The following is a 15,205-nucleotide window of genomic DNA, read 5'->3' on the forward strand; positions in this document are numbered from 1 at the left end:
AACCAACAATTTCCACGTAGAATCACCGTCTGCATAAAAGAGAAAACAGCAATACGATATTTTTGCTGCCAACCTCCAATCGTCTGTCAACTGATGAATTCATTGTTAATGCATGTGTATAATAGGTTTTATTATACAAAACAATATGCCATCTGTTCGCCTGATGGATCATGTTCACGCAACAACGTTTTGTCCATTTCTTTTTGTGTAACCACGACAAGTTGCTATCGATGTCTGACTGGTGTCCAGACGGGTTCTGTGTACTCTGTGATGAAGAGTGGTGTGTCTACGACGAAGGCGAGCTCCATCAACAAAGCCCCACCCCACTCACCAGCCCATCTCAGTTGAGTTGTTCTGGGATGGAGAGGGAAGCTCATGAAGACAATTGATCATGGGATTTATCTCTTCAACTGTGTGTTCTTTTCAGCCACCCTGGCAGTGTGTTTTCTGTCTGCCAGTCAGTTTTCATTACAATATGAACCATAATTCTTAGAGCTTTGCATCACTTTGGACTTGATTCTTCTATAGTTCTGTCCCTTCGGTCTAGTGACATGAACTTATTCTGAAAGTCCCGCATCCTAGATCTGTCAGCAATAGTTAATGGTTAGGGTTGCAACTGCAAGTCTTTTTGAACACATTAGCATGCTAACATTAGCATTTAATACAGTCTCACAAGCTGTTTTACTATTTTTGGGTCCATTCTTTTTCTAGTACTCCCTACCATTGTCTCTCTGCCAGACTGTAAATAATGAAAAGCTTTTATGACTTGAGTCATGGGACAGCTCATCGGACCTACTATCTCACCTCTTGTGTAAGTGGTCGGCATGGCTTTTGTCAGCTCTGTGACAGAATGCAGACTTAGAAAACCTATGTTTAAATTTAACATAAACTCTGTATCCCAGACCACCCTGAGTACAGCAAACTGCTAATCCAAATAGTGCCTCAACGTTTGTCCAGAAAGAACCCTTATTTGTACCTGATCCTTCATGCATCTCAAATTCCATCCACCCCCCTTTAGAATTTTATTTTGGAGGTGAAACCATAAAAACCCTCCTCTTTACTCTTAATACGATTAGCTTTTTTTTGGGGTCATTTTAAAAAAAAAACTCCTGTAGCCAAATTAAATTGGAGAATGACGTTTAAATGGCAAAGACACAGAAACTTGGTCCAGATTTGTGTTAATAGTCAACATTGATGCTGGCAGACCTCTGAGCTGGCCCAATACGTACTCAAAATAAATTTTATTGCATAGGGACAAAAACAAATTCAATTAAGAAAGCTGATCTTTCATTTGTGGTGTTTTAAGTTCGGTTGTAATAACTGAGGTATTTATCTCTAGTAGGGAAGGGAAGCTGTCCACTCAGATCATCTTGATTTATTCCGCTGCTTTGTGGATGAAGACAGTTGGATCAGACCACCGCCGGTGCAGCGCCTAACAAAGGCTGCTGTGTTTGGATTACAAGCATACATGTGGTTACTGTCACTGAAGACAGCCTCATCCCGGATCTGACCACCTTACTTAAAGCTTAGAGGCAGCGTTTCTTCCTCTTGCACCACAGTTGTGTATTGAAGTTTAGGAACAATGACTATAACATAGATGGAAAGAATCCAAACACCAAACTACAGGCCTATCCATCCGCATGAGCAAAAATATAGCATATCAAAAGCCCTTGGATATGTTTTCATAATCAGCCCTTTAATTTCCCCCAAGTCCATCCTGTTAGTCTAAGAATACTCCTAAGACTCCCAGAAAGATAATCTAGGAGTAACAGCCCACGCTGTTCAAACAGCTAAATTCTAGCTCTGACATTGTGATTGTACAGTCAGGGAAGTCCTGAGTCAAATCTCATTTTCTATCTTGGAAAAACAGCTGCTAACTCTCAGAGCCAGAAATCAAAATGCGCCTACATGGATAGGGTGCCTGACAGAAAAAACTAGCGATCAAGAACTCTATTTTTCAATGTTGAGTTGGAATAGTGTGACATTTCGTGAAATTGAGTTGTAGATCGATGAGAAGATTAGTATTCTAATGTTTGTTGAAGTTAATGACTTAAGGAAGCAGCTGTCTTATCTCTGTCTGACAAAAACAAAAACAAGAAGTATCACTAAGGAAGAAGAAACTTCTTCGTGTCTCGATGTGCCTAACAGCCTCTGAGATAACTGTTGAGTTCAACATTGCCAAAGTTGTTGCTGCTTTGTATTTACCAGGTCAAAGTCTTTCCATACTTGTACTGAAAACTTGAAACTGCCATGTAAAGGATGAACAGAAGCATGTAGGCTTTGACAGAAAGGGTGTTTACAGATGGATGGATCCATTTACATATGTAGAGGTGTACTTCCGCTCTTGTCATGTGGATGCTGGGTAAGTTTCTTGTTGAAGTCCTGATTAGGGAACAATGATCTCTCTGTGATGAGGCTTTTTTCAGCCTATCTGTCTCGGAAGAGCTATTTCCTCTGGGATCAGAGTGTGAGGTCACATTTCAGACAAAAACTATAATCCTTCTGTTCCTTCGAAGCTGTCTTTTTTTTAAAAGACAGTATTACCTCTGAGTAATGCTAATACTTTCCCCTATTGAACTGAAGAGGCATGGCTCTGTTATCTTATCGTTGGCCTGGCCGGTGTTCGTCTCCACATCGAAAGCTGAAGCGACCTCTGGAGGGTTTGGGTTGTTCTTTATCAAAAATTTCCCCACAGGTGTCCTTCACTATCAATTACCCTCCTCTATGATGGGAAAACCAGTGCCTACAGATGGAGTTTCAATCTGTTCCCATCTTTTTTTTACAGCCCCATCTGCGTTTTGGCCAAATCCTGAAAACTAAAGAACATTAATCTTTTTTTTTTTAAGATTGTCAAGTATTGCTCCATCGTGATGTTTAACGGCATGTAAAATATGAAAGACTCGCTGATGGGAGACCAATAAAACAAAACAACTGTCTATCTGTTCATTCTCACACCACACCATGTCCCAAACGTTTGGATCGGATGATTCCATTTGGCTCCTTTACAGCCATAATGACTCTTGTTTGAACTCTTGTCCCTGTTCTCCTCTGTGAGCTTAGAGATAAAGCCTTTTCCTTCCATGGTGTGTGGTTTCCCCCAGAGGGATGCACTTCATCTTAAAACATGCTCTGCTATCTTAAATCATGTCTGTTGTGATAAAACTGTGTCTGGAAAGAGAGCATAGGGAGAGGAAATGCTCATTCGTACGTCAGGTATCGGATATTTGACCATAAATCAAGGTATTAGACGGACTGAAGTTTGGTGCTGAAAAATGAAAAATAAGGGACCATGAGAAGTTATTACAGTTCAAGGTGGATGCGTTTTGGTACATCATCTGAAAAAAGGATTACATCCAGGATAAAAGTGACTTTTGACTTTATGTAGGCAAAAACTGCATCTAACATTTTGGTAATAAAAAAAAAAATCATTGGAAACGTCAAAGAGACGGTTTGTCTCAAGGGACCATCATAATCGTTAGGGTTCAGCCTCTGGTGATCATGAATGTCTGCTCAAAATTTCATTGTCATCTTGAATAATGAACCTGGCGCTTACGCTACATATTCACGCAGGGATCATGCACAGGCTGACAAAAAGTCGAAGCCAAGAACTACGGTATTTCTCTTTCATGTGGAGAAAATGAATATCTGCGTCTACGTTGGACATCTGAGAATTTTCCATGAGCCACAGGGAAAGACAAAAAAAAAAAAAAAGCAGAAAGAAAAATACTTGGCAGCTTTTTAATATTGACTGTTTTTCCACAGTCCCCTCTCTTTCGTCTCTCTCAGCCTCTTTTTGGGCATGGAAACGACTGAATACAAAGTTCAGCGAATTCTTCTGGCGTAGCAGCTTGTTTGTAATGACTTCTGACAGCGGTGGATGTGATCTTTAGAGCACGTCTGTCTCTGCATGAGTATTTACAAATCTATTCTTGAGAACCGCATTCCAATTCTGGAAACGCTATTATGTGCATGTCGCCACGAACAACCACGTATACGAGGATGCGTCTCCAGACATGCTGGTTTCAACTAAAGGGATATCAAGATCGAATTTCCCTTCAAAACAATCTGAAAAGTTTGGTGTAAAAGTGAAAAATCAAAGCGATGAATTTGAGTCCTTCTTGAGGTGCAGTTAAGGGGGAGACCGCTCCGTCGTACCGAGCTGTTGGCTCGACTCAATCTGGCCGTTGTTCTGTTCTGGCTGCCGCCCAACGCTGATGGGATTTTGGTTCTGCTCTGCATTATGAACTTCTTAACAGTGTAATGCATTTGTGGTCGGGGTGTGTTCTTTAGTTTGTTCCCAGACGCTGGAAAGGAAATCTTTGTACAGGCCTCGTGCTTCGGAGAGGGTGGTGGGAAGATAACCTAAAGTTTGTTCATAAGTTGAATCGTCATGTCCTCATGAGTCACCGGCAACCGTCTCTGGTGGATTCCAGCTTTTTCATTGGTTGGCTGGTTATTTGAGGCCCTTTAGCTTGATGGACTTTCTCTAACCTCCACTTTAATTTTATGGACTCGTACCATCTTTGTTTATTAGCGCATGTACAAACATGCTGCATCGCTGCTGCGTCTCATTCTGCGGTGTTGGTTCTAATTGGTTGCATCGCCAACAACTGCCCTGGCATGCTCACTACAATCTTTTCAACCAATTTGAAGGAACAAAAACCTTTTTCCTTCTTGGGGTGCAAACGGAACCTCTGCAGACATCCTGTTCCTCTACCAGCTGGATGAGGTAGACAAGGGGCGTTTGGGTTATTTGCCAAAGAAGCTCTGTTCTTGTCTTGACACCTTTCTAATTCCTCTAATTGGGATGGGATTTCTTTGAGAGTCCTCTGAGAGCTGTCAGATATTTGTGGTCACACTGTGGCGATGTGACGGGGTCAGAAGAGCTGAGATCTCCTCCCAACGGGCTCGTCTAATTTTGTGTGAATCCTCTTCACACTTCTTTGTGAAGTGTAAGGAAATAAGAATTACCTTTTACCAAAGGGATAATTACGGTTTCACACCATTTCTTGCTTGCACTTGCAGGGATTAAGTTGTAAAACTAACAGCAGGATGTGGTTTTTTTTTTGTTTTAGTCACCGATGCTACCTTCCCAGCTCAGTGTCTGGAGATCAGCGACGTGTTAAAACATGGCTTAGTTTTAATGATGGGAAGTGTTAAAGCTGCAGCTCCTCCTGTGTTATTCCAGCTGTTGTTTCTGCCTACTGGTTTGTAACACAATCCCAGCATCTCATTACACACGTCTGATTACAGAGATGAACAACAACCCAACAAACACACCCCAATTGATTTTATGATCACCACTCGAAGTCTAAATTTCCACTTCCAGAACACAAAGCATGAGATTGCAGCAAAAAAACCCCCAAAACAAACAAACCCAAAAAACTCATGAGATCTATTTCTAAAAGAAAATATCTGTTTGCCTCAGAAAGCTTTCTTTTTAAAAAACAGCTGCTTGCGTCACTGCCCGCGCCTGACGACACATTCCCTATAGTCGATCGGACCAATCGGACGCGGTTGTCGCAGTAACCTAATCACTCCCCATCACTCCGCTGCCCTCATCACAGAGCCGCTGCGGTCTGAGTGGATGCTGTCTGGAAGTGAAAGCAAACTACCAACTTAAGGGACGAGGATAAATCCCGGCACCTCCGGAGGAAACGCGTCTTTTTAAGTTTACGTTTGGTTTTATTTTACGCGCCCCGTGGTCGCGCCAAACGTCCCTGCATATAGCCGGCAGAACTTTTTTTTTTTTTTTTTTTTTTTTTTAAACTAACAACTGGAAAGTTTGCATCACCTCTGAAACTTTTCAAACTCCTTTTTGGCTCCTGATGGATGTCCTTGGTGAGCCCGAAGCATCAAACTGCGACATGATGTAACTGCAACCGAAGTCCAGATGAAGTCGGACGCTTCTAAAATTCAAATTTTCTGGAAATGGCAAGTCGTGCCATACTGATGGAGCGGATCGTGGGTCTGACCTGCGGCGTCCTGATCCTGATCATCGGTTTAGGTGTCGGGTCTCCTCACCACAGCCGCCGGCTGATCTGCTGGAAAGCCATCCTCAAGTGCCACGGAGAGCCGGACTGCCATTACGCGTACGATCAATACCTTTACGCCTGCGCGTCAATCATCAGTGGGGACCGTAAGAAGTGTCCCAGTCACTGCATATCCTCCCTGGTTCAGCTCAATCTAACCCAAAGCGGTCCGGCTCTGGAGGACTGCGATTGCGCGCTGGACCCGGTCTGCAGGAGGACCAAACAAGCCATCGAGCCGTGCCTACCGCGGACAAGAACCATGGGCTGCACCGAGGCCCGGCGCCAGTGTGAGACGGACCTGTACTGCAGTTCAGCCATGAATGATTATTTATTCCACTGCAGGAAACTTTTCGGAGGGGAAAGATGCTCGGATGAGTGTCGCAGGGTGATCGCCGACATGCGCTCCATACCGAAGGCGCAACAGCTCGACACTTGCGTGTGCGACGGCCTGGATAGGACCATATGCGAGCACATCAAGTTCAGCATGAAGACTTTCTGCTCCGATTCCAGCGATAGGTTCGCTGGGAGCGGCTTTTCAGACTCAGAGGAGGATTCTGAGGACTATTACTTCGAGCAAGAGGTTGATCTGTACGTGGAAAACTCGAGTGACTCAAATCCACGCAAGAATGCTTTTAATTTCCTGACCACCATTTTGGTTTTAGTTAAATTCATGTGAAAATCTGCTGCCTTGAAGCGTAAACTCTCTATGTCCTCAAGAACACCAAAAAAAAAAAAAAAAGGTTAACACCAAAATGTCTTTTTTGTTCTGACAAATGTTGAACAATTTCTACAAAATTTATAAATTGAAACCTTTTTGTTTGAGAGTTTAATGTCAGAAGCATCCAAACAGCTGATTGTGGACCAGATGGATAGAATATGTAGCTTTGAAGTTATATGTCCTTTTAAAAAAAAGTTCTGACAATGACAAGCAGGTTTATATTTTTGTATATCTACATTAAGTTGAATTGTACAGTAGGCTGTTTTAAATATATAACTGTTTATGAATGACAAGATGCTCCGTGATCGGGTTAGTTCCGCTCTCGTTACGAAGGAAGTCTTGTTTTGTCTAGAAGTGCCTAAAAGATTTTATACCACTCCATCATTCGCCGTCGTGCGACCAGATCAGAGGCGTGCTGTCGAAGCACTGCCATCTCCTTTTAGAGGCTTTTTCCACAACCCCATCATTAAAACCCAACGTTGGTGGAAGCCACTGAAATGTGTTTGAATCCCAGGGCAGATGATGGATCCGATACGAGACACTCTCAGGAGGGGCCGCACTTGACCTCTGACCTTGTAAACAGGGAATGTTTGCTGAAGGTATAAAATGTTCATCGTCTGAAAGGGTGTCAAATAGATGTGAGAGAGGATGTAATGTGTTGAACCCCCCCCCCTCCCCTCCCAGGTGTGTTTGTTAAGTCTTCACAAAGACACGCTGAGATGAACGAGATAAGTGCAGCTACTGAGTGGCGGTTACAAACAAACGTCTCTGAATGTACAAACACATTAAAGAAATATGAGTCGGAAACGATTCCTCTGGGAGATTTGTGGCTTTTGTCCTGTCACTTTCTTTTTTTTCTTTTCTTTTTTTAAAGAAAATCATTAAAAAGTAATTTTTTTTCCCCGACTATGAATCATCAACAATCAAGAAGTTGTAGCACAAAGTTCATCAGAGTTTTGGAAATACAAGAAGCTTTCAAGGTTATAACTTTAAATCTTTTCTTTCACTTGCACATGTGTAAAATAAAGACTTTTAAATATTTCAAATGAACCAACATCATTGTTATAGTTATTTTTCTAAGGTTTGGTGATCAATCAGTCCATCTGGATTGCTGGTAAAATGAAGTGATGTTATAAATTAATTTCTCTGGGAATTAATAATGTTTGGATTTAAGACTCGTGTACGATGTCGTTTTCGATGCGCTGATAGACGCTTCATGGTTCTGGAGTCCTTCTGTTTTAGCTAACCTGACGTGGGTCATCACTAACTGGGTGACATCACAACAACACTTACAGTTTATTGGATCCCACTTCAGAATTGACATTGCTTAGTGTTGGATGCATTTTTTAAGTCACTTTTCTCAGGAGTGGAACATGTGTCCGGTAACTCCTGTTGTGAATCTGTCAGCTCTCAAAGCTCACAAAAAGCCAGCATCCCCTCCTTCACTCGTGATAATGGGTCTCCAAACTATTGATGGCAGCCATGTTGCTTTTCAAGGAAAAAAGATGGGCCCTCCAGACCATTGATTGGAAGAGAAGTCGAGTGGCACCTCTATTATGGAGATGCAAAACACACAATGGTGCAGCGGCACAATGCTGGGGCACTTCATTCAATCTTTTCCTCCGTCACCTTCTTTTCAGGGAGTGGGGGGAGCATGAGGGGACGGCTATTCCAGAGGAAGACGGAGGAGTTATGTGAGAAAGTTCAGCTGTATCGGCTGGTCCGGCTCCCGCTGAGACTCCGTTCACAGCAATTAATTCGATCTCTTATAATAAAGGTCCTTTGAGGGTTCTCCCTCAGAGCATCACATTCCGATAATCTATTGGAAAGTCGCAATTAACATTAAAAAGCGCCATCGGGTTTTTAAAGAGCCTTAAAAAGAAATAATAAATCCTATAATGGCAGTGATTGTTAAAAAATACCAACAAAGCAGCAAAAGCCTGCGCCGTCCCTTTAGGAAAACAGGCCTCCAGTCCAACCATCAATAATTGTAATGTCTTTTTATTATTGTTGAGGATAATGAAGGGACGGGAATCATACAGGGGCCCACCACACCATACATTGCCCTGAAATGTTTTCAATTAACTTTTGGCACCGGAGGAAGAAAAGGAATGTCGGATTTTTCTTCTCCATGCAGGAGCAGGAAAGAGTCGACAGGGGCTTTTGGTGCAGGGAGCAGAACATCATTAAAATTGCTTCATCATAACTCAAAGTGCTGCTCAGCCAACCTTCCCTCAGCTCCCCCCCCGGCCTCCATCCTCTGTAGGTTACGCTGAGGAGTAGCAAACATTAATGTGTGTCTTGTCCTCACATTATTCTCTTATTTGAACCTAGAATGCACCGTCGGGTGTTAACAGTGACTGAACATCTAAATTAAAAAGTAGTGGAGAGTGTGATTGAGAACCACCACTGACAAGTAAATGAATGAATAAATGTGCCGTTAAATGGTTAAATAATGAAATAGTTCATCATTTTTCTTCTTTTAGGAGATGATCTGGGTTAAAGCGTTTGGATTTGAGGCTTTTTGTGTCATTTATCCTGAAACAACTTGCCAGATTATAGACTTAGCAAGCAGAGTAACAGATGCTGATTGTACCGGAGTGGCTGTTCAGTACCACAAAAGTTCTGATCCGATTGATCTGAAGTTTTCTGTGTTTGTTCAGATCAGTTTTCATCCAAAATCAACAAACCTAGCGAGCGCGGAGTGAAGTGAATAAACCCCGGTGACCCCCACAATAACTGACGAAGGCACCGCTTTGGGCTTTTAGAGAGGTGGGAAAGGTGGAGGAGGGGTTGATTTATGATTGAGGGAGAATGGGGGGGAAGGGTCTGGTGTGGGAGAGGGGCTGAGCCGGGTTGAATGTCAGGGATCTCTGAATAATGATGCAAAGAGGGAATATTTAATCAACCAATCAGATAAGGTTCCTCTATCTGGCTCTGGATTGTCCTTTAGTTACCTCCCCTCCCTCTGTCTCTGTCAGGCGAGGGGGCAATGGTGCAAAGTTTTAAGGAGCGAGAGAATAACGGGAGGAGTGGGGGAACTGAAAACATAGCTGACAGGGGGCATAACTTCATTTCCACGGTGCCGGGACAGCTGTGTGGGGTAATCTGCCGTAGCAGCCCACGAAGGCCTCAATACCTTCAGTGGCCCTGGGGAAGGGGAGGGGGCAACTCCAACTGTGTCCAGGCATTTAGGAGCGCGAGTGGGGGCTCGTTTCACACCCCTCAAATGGCTTTTGTTAAAAACATATCCCTTACCTCTTTCTTCCTGAAAGCGGAGGCGAGATGTTTATGAGACAGGAGGTTAGAAAAGCAACGAGAATTCATTTTCCTGCCGCAGCAGCGAGGGGTGGAATCAATAGATTTTGTTTTTGAATGAAACAAACTGTACGTTTTCTCCATTTGAGAAGCTGCGAAAAGTTTTTAATGATTGAAAAATGTCAAAAATGTTCAACACAAGCATTCGGATGGAGATGTTTGCGTTCAATTCTTGAGGTACAAAATGATCTTAGGTTTTATTTAAGGTCACAGATTCTCTGGTGGTGGCACTGAAAGTGTCTAAATGTGTTTCTCCACCCAACGAACGATAATCATAAGTAAAAGAAAATAGAACGTCCACAAACTGGTTTTCAAAGTCATCTTAACTCACAACTTGGTTTTTAATGTGAATAAATAGGAATAAAAGGAGAAGTGGGCAGTCTATCGACGGAGAAGGGTTCATTATTTTGTGTGAACGGTTCTGTTGAAGGTTGAAGAAAGAACAAAACATTTTCCACTAAGATAATGGGCCGAGGCCGGGCCGCTGTCCGGAGTGAATGGGCTCGCCTGCGAGCTCAATAAGGTCTCAAAGTTTTACTCCATTATGGTGACATCCTAAAGGCCAGGGGGTGCCACCCCCAGTGGTTACCCCTCAAGTATGCATTCATCAGCCCCCCCACCCACTACATACACACACACACACACACACACAGGCCATAGGCTTGAACTCCTCTCTAGTGAGTGGCGACAGGAGGCAATATTCACAAGAAGCCCGCTGAGAGGGGAAGACAAAGCAATAAATAAAATGAAACTATGGACCAAAGCAAACAAATTCTAAGTCTTTTGGGATATACTAGACCTCTTCAAGGATGGGGGGGGGGGGCAGGTTAGGGTTTAGTCCACTCATACCTGCATGAGTTTAAATCCATGTGAGAACATAAAAATCAAAGGCAGGTTATTATTTCTCCGCACGCAAAATTAGACTCATTTTTGGAATTGGGTCACCAGTTAACTGCAATATAAAACTAACCTCTAGGTGGTGCTGGTCTCCATTCTAACTATGAAAAGACAATAAGCTGACAACAATTTTCATTTTTATTTTTGTACAAACAGGTTTTGTGTGTGTGTGTGTGCGTGTGTGAGTGTGTGTGTGTGTGTGTGTGTCAGAGAGAGGTGTTTTAACAGTGATCTTCGTTGTTGGCGTCTCCTCTGCAAATTGCTCCGAGGAGTCCAACGGTGTTACAGCTCCGTGTCCTCCGGCGCCTCTCTCTGTTACACCTCGACCAGCTGGACCAACACGACCAGTTGCCCTCCTGGGTGACAGTGGGTCTGGGACCTGTGAAAAAAAAAAGGAAAAAAGTTATTGATCACATAAAAAAAAAATCAACTGAAGCGATTCTAACGGTTCAATATGGTCGGTTGATCCCATATCACCGTCGCTCCTACCTGAGTATTGAACTTTATCGCCTTTGTAGTTCTGGCAGCTCCCGCCTTCGAACAGGTGAGAGCACAAACAAGTGCATTTCCCATCAAGCAGTGCGACGGTGCCTCCGTTATGACAAGGCTTACACTTGCACACGTTGTACTCCGCCACGTAGTCAGCGATCGCCTGCTTCATGTTGGTAATCCTTTCGTTAGCACCGGGCATGCTGGTTGGGATTAGCATGTGGATGGGCTCTGGCTGTCAGAATCAAGAAGAATATGTTCACAGTTTTATCTTTCATTTGCCTACAACTCTTTCAGCTATGCTAGCAGCTCCACGATGATTCACGTGTTTGTTTCTGCAAGATTTGACTTTACGATGTTTTATTATCATGTTAGCGTAAACCAACACCTTTAGTGATGCCATTGCGATCATCCCTACCTCGCTGTGAATCAGTGCAGGGGCCCCAGCGACGCTCCGGGCCCACTCCTGGTACGTGGCAACGTCCATCACCCCGTCCTTATTCAACTTTGCCCTCATGGTAGCAGCACTTTCTAGAGTTCCTCCTTTGACTGATGTCATCACCTTGTCCACCACTGCTTGTCCATCAATATTATCTAGCAACAGAAGACCAAACTTTAGAGACTTCCTGATGTTTCCCTCAGGGAAGGGTTGACAAATATGATCAGGTAAAAACAGGGAAGGCAAACCATCGCTTTTTGTTGTCACATCATCACACTTGTCCTTATTATAATGGCCTTTTGCACCATCCAGACTCGTGCCGGTAAAATCTGCCTTAATGCCTAATTTGACACATTCTTGAATGCTCCTCTCTGTCAGATCTGCAAATGTCAAGAAAAGTAAAAGATTAGCGGCGATTACTTCTCAATGCATTCAACGCCGTTGCATGAAAACCCTTGCAATGGATGAAAACAATACTTTTGAGATGAGGTTTTACTTCTCGCTTTGATGGTGTCCTGGTTGAGAACGTAGACTAACTCGTATTCGCCACCAGATATTCCGTTTTTGGTGTAGTGAGTTCCGTAGTCCTCCAGAAAGGCAAAATAAATGCCTTTCTCGTACTCCAGAGGCAAAGATTCCACGTGCTGCAGGAATTCTTCGGCCACCTTGAGCAAACTCGAGCGCATCCTGTAGGTGCTCAGCTGCACTTTTCCCTTCACCCGCATGAAGCTCTTGTTCTGAGTGTGCACAAGAATTGAATCATATAAATGCTGTGTTTGCTATGTTACACTCTGGAGTAACGGACATTTACCTTAATCGTGGAATACTCCGACATCTCCTTTATCATAGTTTTCTTTTCATACTCATAATCCAGGTTTACACCCGGAGGCGTTTCGGACAAGGACGGTTCACTTTGGTCGAATTTGAAGGAAAGTCCAGCATCAACTTTCAGGTTCATCTCTTTCAACATTTCCCTCAGGAGGCTGTGAGTGTTGTCGTAGATTTCTCTGGAAACAGTTTCGTCCACTTGAGTCTGAAAAGGTAGGGAACCGAAGCGTTATAGGAGAGAAATATGTTTCATTCATCACCGCACATCACAGGCGTCCTCAAGATGGACAGTTGTTGCTAACCTGATAATTGAGCACGCCAACATTCCAGGGAAGCCTGTCATAGCGTTCAGTGTTTGGATTCAACACGCGTTTACAACTCCCGTCAAAATAATCGTTGTTGAAAGGGTTCATCCGAGGATCGGCACCCAAGATGTTGATTCTGGATCAGAGACACAGTGGTCACCTTCAAGACTATATAGACACCCACGTAAACGTTCCATTGCTATATTACCTCTGCCAAAGAGGCTAGGTTTTCAACCATGTCCACTTATTGGTGGGTGTTTTGTCAGGATGAGGTCAAGAGACCATGAGGTTATGAAGCCATGAGGTTATGAGGTCATGAGGTCATGAGGTTATGAGGTCATGAAGTGGAGGTATGCCCTCTGTTGAGTGTTTTTGTAGTTATCATATATTTTTACATTTCTCATTTTCTTTCTGGCTGAAAATAATATGTAAAGATTGATATGCCATTATTTCTGTTCTGTGTTAAATTTTATGTCAGGGCCAGCAGGTGATTAGCTTAGCCTAGCGTAGAGATCAAACACATAGGTCTTGTTTGACGTGTGGACAATGTCTGTTATTATTCAATGAACAAATGTTCTTTTTTTGTTTAAAAACTGAGATAAACAGCATAGCAAAAGCAAAGCTTCCATTGGATTTAATTTCATGAACTACTTCATTCTAGATGAGTTAGCTCTATCTTACCCATATCCCGCTGTCCTGCCTTGCTCATTGCTCTCCAGGGCTGTAGAACCACAGGGTTTACGGACCGGGTCGCAGTCTTCGTCTGAACCATCCTCACAGTCATAGTCCCCGTTGCACATTAATCTCTTCTTGATGCAAGAACCTGTGTAAAAATAGGAGATAACTCCATTAAGTCTACGCTATAAGAAATGACTCGAAAGGACTTGAAGGAAGCTGAAGTACCTGACTCGCATTGGAACTGGGAGTCGGAGCACACGGGGGGAGGATGTCGGACACATGGGGCATTTGTCACACACGTCTCTCTGTCTCCTAGCGAACCCTGGCAGGCCTGACCACCAAACTGTCCAAATACCTCCACACCACGAGAACGCCTCTGAGGGTTCAAAACGATACCACGCTTTAGTTCCTACACTTTCTTCCTCGACAGAATGAAACAGAACCAGAAACCATTTGTTTTTAGGGCGGGGGCACACGTTTTATATAAGACGTCCTGCAAACTAAGGTAACTATATGAGCGTTTACGAATTGTTCAAAGACGGGTTGCCAGTAAAGACAAAGAGCGCTGCTTGAGTCAGGGCCTTCACTTGATGGGCCAGATTTCACCCAACGTAAAAGCATTTACAGGCACAAGTTAATTGTTTGAAGAAGACATTCCTGTCATTGGGTTCTGGAATGTTTCGTAGTTGTTTGCATTCAAGTTCTGCTCCAGACTCTTTGAAGTGCCCGTTTAGCACCTAATGTTAAAATCCAAATTTAATATGTTTGAAAATGTGATTGAAAGGTACCTCATCATATAAGGTAACCTGTAAAGATGGCTAAGCTAAGCCTTTAGCTACCCTGGCGTTTCCTTCATTGTAATTATATTGTAATTACTGTGGATGGGAAGTTGAAGTGAAGAAACAGGAAGTATTGAGTAAATTTATTTCTTAGCTAAAGTTAAGTGATAATGACTAACTGCAGGTTGTTCTTGTTCATGCAAAATTGAGTTTTTTTATTTTTCCTGTCTAAATGACATTTATTCTAATGTAGTATATTTTGACACGACAAATGTCACAACGTCAGATTCAGGCTAAAGTTGTGGCTTTATATGGAAGCAGTTGTGTGTAGGCCTACTGGTATCGCCCACTTTGAAAGGACCTACTCTGACTTTCGTGCACGGATCACAGGAACTCCACTCAGACCAGCGGCTCCAGACACAATCCACTGCAGGTGGATCAGGAAGTTCTAATTCCCTGAAACACAAACAGGAAGTCGTCGGTCTTTTGACTTGTAACAAACCATTAGCAGGTGAATTAATAACATTGTGGCTGTTCTGTGTTTGAAAATAGAAATATACATACAATCCTTCTCCAAGAAGCACCAGACTTAGACTCAGGCCACAGAGGCCCAGCTGGAGAGTAACCCCAATCCTCATGGTGAACTGTTGAAGAGAGAAATGTTGTGGCGCGTCCGTCCCTGTTTAGTTTTTGAAGTGATGTCCTTGTCAATTATTACCACA

At 43.1% G+C, this 15,205-nt stretch overlaps 2 protein-coding genes across 3 annotated transcripts; one reads left to right on the top strand and one right to left on the bottom strand.

Annotated features, from left to right (window-relative positions):
- The first annotated feature begins 5,509 nt into the window (after nucleotides 1–5,509).
- Nucleotides 5,510–7,804, top strand: gas1b (growth arrest-specific 1b). The gene has a single exon (XM_068334712.1). It carries the CDS (start codon nucleotides 5,932–5,934, stop codon nucleotides 6,706–6,708), a length of 777 nt encoding a protein of 258 aa, XP_068190813.1. The 5' UTR covers nucleotides 5,510–5,931; the 3' UTR covers nucleotides 6,709–7,804.
- Nucleotides 7,805–11,089: 3,285 nt separating this feature from the next.
- c9 (complement component 9) lies at nucleotides 11,090–15,205 on the bottom strand. Of its 2 annotated transcripts, XM_068334611.1 has the most exons (11): nucleotides 15,048–15,205; nucleotides 14,849–14,939; nucleotides 13,930–14,080; nucleotides 13,708–13,849; nucleotides 13,024–13,162; nucleotides 12,705–12,926; nucleotides 12,390–12,630; nucleotides 12,142–12,273; nucleotides 11,873–12,048; nucleotides 11,455–11,689; nucleotides 11,090–11,344 (listed from the first exon to the last, which is right to left on the bottom strand). In XM_068334611.1, the coding sequence occupies exons 1-11, from the start codon at nucleotides 15,119–15,121 to the stop codon at nucleotides 11,187–11,189; spliced, it is 1,761 nt and encodes a 586-aa protein (XP_068190712.1). In that variant the 5' UTR covers nucleotides 15,122–15,205; the 3' UTR covers nucleotides 11,090–11,186. The 2 variants fall into 2 exon arrangements, with proteins under 2 accessions (XP_068190712.1, XP_068190711.1); XM_068334610.1 differs by having other exon boundaries at nucleotides 11,873–12,273.

This window comes from Antennarius striatus, chromosome 15 (genome assembly GCF_040054535.1).
Source record: "Antennarius striatus isolate MH-2024 chromosome 15, ASM4005453v1, whole genome shotgun sequence".
Lineage (NCBI taxonomy): Eukaryota > Metazoa > Chordata > Actinopteri > Lophiiformes > Antennariidae > Antennarius > Antennarius striatus.

Excerpts from the sequence above, each read along its gene's own strand:
- gas1b (XM_068334712.1), top strand. The coding sequence starts at position 5,932 with ATGGCAAGTCGTGCCATACTGATGGAGCGGATCGTGGGTCTGACCTGC.
- c9 (XM_068334610.1), bottom strand. The coding sequence starts at position 15,121 with ATGAGGATTGGGGTTACTCTCCAGCTGGGCCTCTGTGGCCTGAGTCTA. Across the intron at positions 14,940-15,047 it reads GTGCTTCTTGGAGAAGGATT|GGAATTAGAACTTCCTGATC; the intron begins GTATGTATATTT and ends TTTGTGTTTCAG. Across the intron at positions 12,274-12,389 it reads GGACACCATCAAAGCGAGAA|ATCTGACAGAGAGGAGCATT; the intron begins GTAAAACCTCAT and ends TGACATTTGCAG.